The sequence below is a fragment of the Morchella sextelata genome, assembly GCF_020137385.1.
Source record: "Morchella sextelata strain SCLS chromosome Unknown scls_22, whole genome shotgun sequence".
NCBI classification, from domain to species: domain Eukaryota; kingdom Fungi; phylum Ascomycota; class Pezizomycetes; order Pezizales; family Morchellaceae; genus Morchella; species Morchella sextelata.
Window position 1 is genome coordinate 626409 of NW_025408637.1, and position 10979 is coordinate 637387.

At 48.6% G+C, this 10979-nt stretch overlaps 1 protein-coding gene across 1 annotated transcript; it reads right to left on the reverse strand.

Annotated features, from left to right (window-relative positions):
* Nucleotides 1–7014: 7014 nt before the first annotated feature.
* Nucleotides 7015–10979, reverse strand: H6S33_007090 (uncharacterized protein; the record flags this gene model as incomplete). Its single annotated transcript, XM_044838434.1, has 2 exons — nt 7015–10489; nt 10561–10979. The coding sequence occupies 2 exons, from the start codon at nt 10977–10979 to the stop codon at nt 7015–7017; spliced, it is 3894 nt and encodes a 1297-aa protein (XP_044689254.1).

A 10979-nucleotide genomic window follows, 5' to 3' on the forward strand; every position in this document is an offset into this window, starting at 1 on the left:
AGCTAATAGCTTCGGGCACTACTAAGATCAGGGATCCTTTGGTTCTATTCCCAAGCGATAATATAGCAGATGTATTGTGTAGTAGTCTTTTTAGCAGCGGTTTGGAAGTGTCTTGGTAGCAAATATAACTTTAGAAGAGCACTGACAGACCAGCTGTTTCGGGTCTTAAACCCATCCTCAGAGTGCTTGGAGCAATCAAATAGGCGGAAACACAATCATAATTTTTTCAAGAAAAGCATAGAAACCGAAAAACCCATATAAAAGAAAACTAGTAAACATAGACTAAAACAGACACTTTTTCTACCAGATGATTTCATTGTCCGAGTCTTGCTCAGGCTGAAAAACAAAATCTTCTGTAACCTCCAGGAGTACAACAAGTGGATCTTCTGCTACTACAGCAGCCACTTTAGCCTTCTTCTGAGAGTTGGACTTGCCATTCCCTCTTTTCCGCTTTTGTACTCTCACTGCTGCCACTCGGACAACAGTAGGTTCCTTGGACCAACAATCGGTCCATTTGTGTCTGGACTTGCCGCACTATTGCACAAGTCAGTCTATGCACTCTACCAATAGGGAGTACCGGAAGGTCATACCTTCAAGCATACTTCTGCTTTCCTTCTTTCTTCTAGAATATCCTCCGGGATACCCTTCAGTTCCACCGCTTTGTCTTTAGGCCCAGGAGTCTTCTGGGGTCCGGAGGAGCTCGCAGCTTCTCTTTTCCTCTTAGGCTGCTGGTCCTTCTGAGCGGGAGGATCTTTCTTGGTCCGAGGATGCGCTTTCTCAGCTGCCATTCCTTGGTACCTCTCATGGGTGTGCCCTAACTCTCTTAGAGCAGCTATCCGCTCCATCAAGGACTTTGGCTTGGGATTAAAAAGAGCCCAACTCATGCCTAGGTCCGGGAGGAGGGAATTATGAATCTTATCATCCACCAACTGACCCTCATAGCCAGTCTTCCACATCAGCTGAATGATAGTATTCAGGAAGAGGTCTATTCCTCCTCGAGCTGTGTGGGTGAGGGTATTCCATTGGGCTACAGCGTCATCTCTAGAGATGGCTTCACCGAAGGCAGCTCTAAATGAATCCACAAAGGAATCCCAGCGCTTCCATCTCTGATCCAACTGCACCGGCATTCCAGCAAGACGGTTGGCAGAGGCTTGATCAATTGAATTGTGGTATGCCTCATACCATCGGATTGCTGCCTCGCCTTCCATCAGATTGCCTGCATATCGGATCTTAACCTCCTCAGAGGTAAAGGACAGGCTCTCAATGGAGAACACATTCTCACATTGCCGGATAAAGGTTTCTACTTGCTCCGCCTTGCCCTGAAACTTAGAGGGTGGTGGTGCCTTTGGTTCTCGGGCTCTGGTGGAAGTAGAAGGGTGGGAGGTGGTCGGAGGTTGATACTGCTGGGACATCATTGCCAACAGATTCTTCTGTTGCTTTTCCAACTTCTTCTTAAGGTATCTCCGCCAATCTCTTCTGTTACCACCTTCTGGTTCCGAGTCTGAGCTGTCAGAATTATCCGAATCTCCTGGAGCGGGAGCGCGGGCTGCTGGAGGTGGAGGGTTCTGATTTCCGCCACTTCCTCCCTGCGCCTGAGCTGGAGGGGGAGCGGCGGCCGCAGCAGGAGGGGCCACAGGTGCTACTGGTGCCGGGTTGCTGGCCAGTGGTGAGGTTGCTGCTGGTTGAGCAGCCCCAGACATGGTAAACCTTCCTGAGTTCCTGGCTAGCGGACTAGGAGGTCCTCGGCCTGCACCTGAGAAGAATTCTCCTTCATAGTCAAAGGATCGGTCGGCTCCTCCAAGGAGTGGATGTGTTCCACCGAAGCGGCTAGGTGGCAAGGGTGAAGCCCCCACCGCTGGCTGCACAATAGGGATAACTCTCCTAGTGGATCGGACCGGAAATGCTGCAAAGGGGCTGATCTTCCGCTGCATTGTCCTGGTAGCTGCTCTGGAAGAGGACCTGGAGACTGAAAGTGGTGCCGGAGTTGCTGGTCTACCCACCACCAACCTTCCTTCATCAAGAGCTCTCTGTATCTCGGCAACAAAGTCTGGTGGGGTGGCCGGATTTGTCCACTCAATCTCCATGGCATCAACATCGGCATTCAGTTCATCTCTTTCTGCATACTTCCGGAGCTCTTCCTGAACAGAGTTGACTTCCGACCTCATGTACTCTAGAGCTTCTGCCATCAGAGCATTCTGTGCTGCCTGGCGCTCTTGTACAATGAGCAGTGCCTGACTGCCTCGGTTCAACTGACTCTGCAGGCTGTGCTGGAGGTAGGTCTGAAGCTCTGTGAAGAACTGTTGTAAGGAAACCTCATCGGTATCCTGCCAGGCAGGCTCACAGCCGGGAATATAGGCCTGTAGAGCGGTCCTGGGTTTCTTAACAAGATGTGTCTGCCCGGTGGCATCAAGCTGGAGGGGCACCGGCTGCCATTCAATCTGAAGGGGTGCATCTGGAGCCGAGAGGGCGGACATTTTGTATAGAGGAAGAATAATCTGAAGGTGACTTGAGCCTTAAAGATTATCTGTAACGGGGGTCCTTTCTAAGAGAAATAGAATCGGATAGAATAGAGACGGCCGTGCAAGATAGACAATCAGGTTGCAGATTATTCAAAGATACTATCGCTAGAACTCAATAATCTTTAAGGGCTCTGCTACCGATAAGAACTTGGTTTTTCTTTTCTGATGAAGACCGGAGAGAACAGGACTGAAGGGCGAGAATGAACCTGAGTACTTATACTCCGAAGGCCTCTATTCTCTGCTCCTAACTCCTTACTAAGTTCCGGTGGGCCTTCCCTCAGTACCGGAAACAATACCACCGCTACCCCGCTTTTCTCTAAGCATCAGCAGGTGTTTCCGATACCCAAGGCAACCACCCTTAGTCAAAGCCTTTGTAACACCTGCAGCCTTGGTTGCCACACAACCGAGGACCTGCACGAATGAGCTGCCGCTCAGATGTAAGCTTAATCATTGCGGTAGAGCTTTCGCTTATTGTAGACTTCCCTAGCATAGTCCCTGCCCTTCGGCGGACTTACAATGCTCAGAGGATACAGAGGATCACCGGGCAATCAGAGCTTCACTCTGGCCGGTCTTCTAGACACTGGCGAGGCATAGACTCGTCAGTCATTGCTTCCCATGAATAGATCCTCTTCCTAGCGCCCGGAATGTAGTTACTCTAACAGCTGGTAGCTAGCCACACTGCCGGTACTTGCATATCACCGTGCAACTGGCTTCTAACAATAACTCTCAGCATGTAACCGGGCCCTGTGTGTACTCATACACCAGACAGTTGAAATGGCTCCGTTACAGTTCCAGTGATGCCTTCCATCGGTAAGGAAAAATACTACCACCGCTAACCGACTTTTCTCTAAACGTCAGTGGGTGTTTCCGGTACCAAAGGGAACTACCCTTAGTCAAAGCCTTTGTAACACCTGCAGCCTTGGTTGCCACACAACCGGAGCCTGCATGAATGAGCTGCCGATCAGGTATAAGCTTAATCATTACTGTTGAGTTTCTGCTTATTGTAGACTTCCCCGGCATAGCCCCTGCCATTACCGTTGGACCTGCATACTCAGAGGATGTTAGAGGTTTCAAAAGTCCACGGTGTTAAACAGTCGGACTGGTCCAAAAATAGTCAGTCCAGTCCAGTTGAAGCTATTCTGTTAATGGTCCAGTCCAGTCCATATTTTGAATCAGACTAGTCCCACTACCTATTTTGATATTCCTTATTTTGGCGTTTTATGGCTTTACTCCTCATTAACTCCGAATCAATTTTACACAACACCACCCCTCACATCCCTCACAGGCTCCAAAATGTCTCAATCTTTACGATAAAACTAATATGAGAATATTATGGTACAGGATTTCCATACCAAAGAACTGGTTTTTGGTGAATGATGCGATAGTTGGCAGAAATATTATGGACTGTATAACTTGGTGGTTGGACCAGTCTGAAGCTTAAATAGTCCAGCTATTCCAGTCCGAGCGTGATGATAGTTGGTCCATGTAACGGAGCCATTTCAACTGTTTGGTGTATGAGTACACACAGGGCCCGGTTACATGCTGAGAGTTATTGTTAGAAGCCAATCGCACAGTGATATGAAAGTGCCGGCAGTGTGGTTAGCTACCAGCTGTTAGAGTAACTACATTCTGGGCACTAGGAAGGGGATCTATTTATGGGAGCAATGACTGACGAGTCTATGTCTCGCCAGTAACTAGAAGGCCGGCCGGAGTGAAGCTCTGATTGCCCGGCGATTCTCTGTATCCTCTGAGCATTGCAGGACCGCCAATAGTGGCAGGGACTATGCCCGGGAAGTTTACAATAAGCGAAAGCTCTACAGCAATGATTAAGCTTACACCTGAGCGGCAGCTCATTCATGCAGGCCCCGGTTGTGTGGCAACCAAGGCTGCAGGTGTTACAAAGGCTTTGACTAAGGGTAGTTCCCTTTGGTACCGGAAACACCCACTGACGTTTAGAGAAAAACGGGGTAGCGGTGGTATTGTTTCCCGGACCGAGGAAAGGCATCACCGGAACTTAGTAAGGAGTTAGGAGCAGAGAATAGAAGCCTTCGGAGTATAAGTACTCAGGTTCATTCTCGCCCTTCAGTCCTGTTCTCTCGAGTCTTCATTAGAAAGAAAGTCAAGTTCTTATCGGTAGCAGAGCCCTTAAAGATTCTTGAGTTCTAGCGATAGTATCTTTGAATAATCTGCAACCTGATTGTCTATCTTGCACGGCCGTCTCTATTCTACCCTATTCTATTTCTCTTAGAAGAGACCCCCGTTACAGTCCAGTCCAGTCCGAGGCAAAATTTGAACCAGTCCCGATTACTGGGACCTCTGGAGAATGTAGAGGATCACCGGGGATTCAGAGCTTCACTCTGGCCAGTCCTCTAGTCATTGGCGAGGCATAGAATCGTCAGCCATTGCTCCCATGAATAGATCCTCTCACTAATGCTCAGAATGTAGTTACTCAAACAGCTGGTAGCTAACCACACTGCCGGTACTTCCATGTCACTGTGCACCTGGCTTCTAACAATAAATTTCAGCATGTAACCGGGCCCTGTGTGTACTCATACACCAGACAGTTGAAATGGCTCCGTTACAGCCGGAAAAAACTCATATGGTCTATAAGGATATATTTCAATTCTAATTTGCCAAATTGTCATATTCTTAGAGAAAAGCTGTACAGTACACGTATTTGAGTACTTTGCGAGAAGAAGCCTCACAGAGGCTTCGTCACTCAGGACTTCCAATGGGCCAACCTGGATTGGGAAACACCCAATACAGCTCAGCCCGGCCTATTTAGCAAAAGCCCAGCCCGTTAAGAGCCCGGGCAAGCCTATTAGGAGCCCGAGCATGCCAATTAAGATACGGCCCATTGGAAGGCCTGCTTCCACTAACAACATCAATTGACTTTTTGAATTCACACACATAGCCATAGTACCCGGCCGAAGGCCGGTAATCACTTATATTAACTAAGAGGACTGATATTCCAAGTTTAAATGGTCTACCACATATGTGGAGCTGGCTCTGGAGCTGGCAATATGGCTAACTGGGAGAACTGGCAATGAGCCATGGTCAACTCCTGGAGCTTGCCATTGCGAACTACTACTGGAGCTGGCCATGGACAACTGGCTACGGGCAACTACATAGCATAGAGGTGGGAGAGATTCTCAGGTGGAAGGAGACCTCGCGGTCGCGAGGTGGGCCACTACTAGTATTACTGTACAGTAAACTAAAAATTCGAAACTTCATTTTCATAGCGTGATTTCTCTGAGCTTTGGAAAAAGATTTTTCTCTCGGAGCGACCACAGCATGTGTCAATGTTATTTTCTGAAGGGTCGTGGTGGGTAGAAGCTAACACAATTAACATATTTTCTCTGTATGCCTGCGGACGTCCTTGACTGGTACAATTAGCGTATACCAACCAGCAAATCATGCCATTCACGACTGGTATGATCCAGTCGTGGATGTTCTGTCCCATTCGCCGGCGCTACCTATTCACCGGACATTTTACTATCGCGTGCGCGTATAAGAAAACAAGAACAGCGACAGCCCTTGACAAATTGTCGATGTGGTGAAGGGTAAGTGCCAATATATACTCATATAGTCTTCTCATTCTGTGAGATTAAAAATGAAGGGAGGTTTGAACTTTGAAGTCGAGTTCTTGATGGGCCGACGGAATAAGGCAGATGTTTCTACTTAAACTCTGGTGGTACTTAATCGTTATATTTTTCCTTATCGCAAGTCGCGGTAACCTACTAATTGCAGATTTCTATCTGAATTACTGATGATCATGCCCGGAACTCCTCACAAACTGCCATCTCAATCTCCTCCCTTCCTTCCGATATCAATCGACTTTTTCGATGCTAACCAGCTCCTGTCAGACATAAACACTTTATCCCGACATGTGCGCTGGGCCTTTCCACCGTGTGAGCATGTATTTCATCAGGTCCGGTGGCATAGATTCCACAATTACACAAAGGTCCAATGAATGGGATGCCCATCCACAGGACATCCGGAATATCCAAAGTGTCCATCAGATCAGATACCCAATCAATGGACGTCCGGGGAATGGTAGAATCTGCGAATGGGACAGAACAACAGCCTAGGGATATTAATATCAGAGTACGGTATAGGATTTGTCCGTCACTTGCCTAGGAATTCGACGAATAATTTAGTTTTGTTCGTCGATTGCCGGTGTTCGCGGACTGCTACAATATATATACTAACTGTAGCTGTAGGTTAGTTATACCCGTTAGTCGACCGTCCATCCCGTCCGTAAAGGCTAACGGATAAGAGAGGTTTATTAACAATGAAGCAGAAGAGCTAACAGGGTATGACCTGGTCGATCAATGGAGTAGGAAATTAATAATTCATTGACCAAGCTCTCATACACAGCATTTCAGGGAAGTGGCCCACGAACGATTCCTAGCCCATGCCCCGCGCGAAGCATCATTTGCGAAAAATAAACAGAAATATCCTTCCAGACTTGTAATACACATGTCAAACTGCTTTAATCAACCAAGTACACCGCGTAATGATCGGTCAGATATTGATCACACACCACCGCAGGATTAACGCCTTTAGCTGAAAGTATCTCCAGAAGCTCCTCTGACCCGGCAACTAGCGCCATGTGTATGGGACACATATATTCTCGAGTACAACCCTGCTGTTTTGCTCCTGCCTTCAAAAGAATCCGAACAATGTTCTTCGATTTCATTTCAACCGCAATCTGCAATGCTGTTTTCGGACTGCCTTCACAGCGCGATTCTACATTTGCTCCCCGACGTGTTAAAACACGGACCACTTCCTCACTCTCCATCTGAACTGCAATCTGTAATGGTGTGCTAGGTACCTGCTTGGTACATCTGTCGATGTTTGCGCCCTGGTCTAGAAGCTTTGTAACAATCTTTCCATCTCCGTATTTTGCAGCGAGCTGCATGGGTACCATAGACGATGTATCGTGATACCCTTCAACCTTTGCCCCTGCGTGGATAAGAAACAGAGCAATCGGCACATTTCTCATTTCGATGGCTAGTTCCAAGGGTGTTCTAGGCATATTGTCGGTGCGTCCATCGATGACAGCTCCCCAATTTACCAGCATCCTTGCAATGGGTACGAAACTGGGACGTTGCATCTTGGCAATTGCCTGTAGAGGTGTGCGTTTAGGATTACCGTATCCCTTCTCGGTATTCGCTCCATGTTCTAGGAGTCTCTGGATCATAGGGTGGTCTTCCTTGTCAATCGCTTTTTGCAAGGCGGTACCTATCGGCTGCCCGTAGTACTTATTGATATCTGCTCCGCACGCAAGGAAAAGGTCGATCATTGCGTGGTCTTTATTGTCGATTGAAATTTGTAAGGGTGTCCTAGGCTCCTTGGCTGTATGACTCTCAATATTCGCCCTCCCAGCCAACAGCAGCTGCGCAATGTGCAAAGAATTATCGATTGTTCCCGTAGCGGCTGCCTGTAGTGCTGTGTATGGATAGCCCTTGTCAGGGTTTGCTCCACGATCGAGCAGCATCGAGATCATCTCGCTACTACCATACAGAATGGCTAATTGTAGTGGAGTCTTAGATTCCTCCTTGCAACTCCCTTCAATATTGACTCTCCGGTCCAAAAGAAACCGCGCAAAGGTAAGGGGATCATCGTGGAGTCCAATAGCGGCTTTCTGCAATGGTGTACAGCGCGGGTTGCCGTAGCCCTTGTCAGGGTTTGCTCCATGGTCGAGCAGCACGCTGAGCATCTTATAGTTGCCAGCCTCGATTGCTAGTTCTAGAGGTTTCTTACGCTCTTCTTTGCAGTTCCCCTCTATATTCACCCCTCGCCCCAAAAGAAACTGTGCAAGCTCAGGGCGATGAGGGTATCGCCCCAGGGCGGCTGCTTGTAATGGTGTCAGTGGTGGCTTGCCGTAACCCTTCTCGGGATTCGCTCCATGGTCGAGTAGCACCCTGGTCATCCTGTAGTCGCCAGCCTCGATTGCTAGTTCTAGAGGTTTCTTAGGCTCTTCCTTGCAGTTACCTTCTATATTCACCCCTCGCCCCAAAAGAAACTGTGCAAGCTCAGGGCGATGAGGGTATCGCCCCAGGGCCGCTGCTTGTAATGGTGTCAGTGGTGGCTTGCCGTAACCCTTCTCGGGATTCGCTCCATGGTCGAGTAGCACCCTGGTCATCCTGTAGTCGCCAGCCTCGATTGCTAGTTCTAGAGGTTTCTTAGGCTCTTCCTTGCAGTTACCTTCTATATTCACCCCTCGCCCCAAAAGAAACTGTGCAAGCTCAGGGCGATGAGGGTATCGCCCCATCGCCGCTGTCTGTAAAGGTGTACATGGTGGAATACCATGACCAGCCTTCTCAGCGTTTGCTCCACGGTCGAGGAGCAAAGTGATCATCTCGTAGTTACCAGCTTCGATGGCTAATTCTAGAGGTGTTCTACGCTCCTCCTGACAGCACTCTTCGACGTTCACGCCCCTATCAAGGAGTAACTGCGCAAAGCCAAGGCATTTATCGAATCGTGACATAGTCGCTACTTGCAATGGGCTATAGGACGGCTCCTCGTAGCCAGCCCTCTGAGTGTTTGCTCCACGGCCGAGAAGCACAATGATCATATCGTAATTTCCACTGTCGAGGGCTATTTCTAGGGGTGTCCTCCGATCCTCCTCTGAACTCCCTTCGATACTCACACCCCGGTCTAGGAGAAATTTAGCAAGGTCAATAGAGTAACCGACCCGCCCCATCGCCGCTGCTTGCAATGGTGTACATGGTGGAATACCGTGGCCGGCCTTCTCAGGGTTTGCTCCACGGTCGAGGAGCAAAGTGATCATCTCGTAGTTACCAGCTTCGATGGCTAATTCTAGCGGTGTCCTATGCTCCTCCTCGCAGCTTCCTTCAATGTTCACGCCCCTATCCAGGAGCAACTTCGCAAGGCCATGACGTGCATCGATAGCGGCCCCCTGCAGTGGTGTACAGGGCGGGTTCCCATAGCCCTTCTCACCGTCTACTCCGTGGATAAGGAACAGTTCGATAAGATCGAGCTGAGGCGATTTGAGCGCAAACTCAAAGATCCTGTGGTCTGGTTCTCTGTGAAGGACCTCAATGCACGCTCCCCAGTCTACGAATAGCTCAGCCATAGGTATATTTCCGTTGTAGACTACCTCTCTAAATGCATCCGCTAACTCATCTCCAATAGAAGGGCCAAATCGTTTTTGAGAACTCCAAGACAAGAGTAGGTCTATCGACTGTAAATCGTTCTGAGTGATGCCTGACAGTAGCTTTGCATTTAGAAAGGTTGAAAGTTCTCCACCACCGCTGACATGGCGAGCAAGGTCCTGGCTCAGGCTTCGGGGAAGCGATGGTGATATTTTGTATTTCGAGGCGGTCGGTGGATGTCCGGATTCGTTCGTCCCAGTTCTCGGATTTTTGGCTTTAAGCCCGAAAATCGATAGAAGGATGCATAGACCTCCCGTCGGGAATTCTAATGAGCTATTGATTTCCGGGTATCGCCAGTCGTTGTAAAATGTCATCCCATCTATCGGCAAGAATACCCGAGGTAATTCTTTCACCTCAGAAATCTTCTTTGTATCTAGGTCTAACCAGCTAGCGGTAAATGGTAAAGCAAATACCGACGCATTGGACCCAATTGTAAATTCGGACCATGGAGTTGCCCGTTCGGATGTAAGTACAGACTGGGCCGAACTATCGAAAGCTTTGATACTGGCGTATGGTCTGGTGTTTCGCAGTTTTGATGTCAAAGAATTCACCGACCGAAGGCTAACGGTCCTACCAACAGTCATCAGGGACCTAGCATCTCCAACTGCCATATTGGAGCCTGAGATTGATGTGTGGGAAATATTTCCAGAGGCGTTGCCGTATAAAACGTTATTATAGATTGATAGATCGGGGGGTTGCGATGGGCCCCGATACCCCCGATCCAGAAGACGTGTTAAGGTGTCATTTAAGAGGTCATTCGAGGCCTCAGCTTGCGCAGATGAGTCGCTATATTCCGTAAGCCTAGATCGCAATACAGTAGGGATGGTAAAACAAAGGGGACTGCATGTATCACAAACCTCGACCATATTGTGAGGAGAAGAATTAGTGTCACTTTATGCTGCTGAATGCGCGTAAGGAGTTTAGCGAGGTCACCATCGGACAACGCCCATCGGATGCGCTGTATGTAGTCCATCTTTGATTGTACCAATAATCGATTCAGAATCTTCTCTACTTGGTTAAATGTAGCCATAGAGGATGCCACGGTAAGTCTAAGTTGGGTCGTGTCGGTCGTCGCTCTTCCTAATGGGGTTATCTGCTCTCTTTGCCATACATAATGTCTGAGCCTGTCAAGAGCGTAATGGAAGTCACGAACTTCGTCCCGTGTAGTATGAGCGATAAATGGGGCATCCTGGCATGTAGAGACGAACGTGTTCAGGGTGCTGTAGACCTGAGCGCCCACGCCGAGTAGGCCTACTATTGCTGATGCCACATCCAT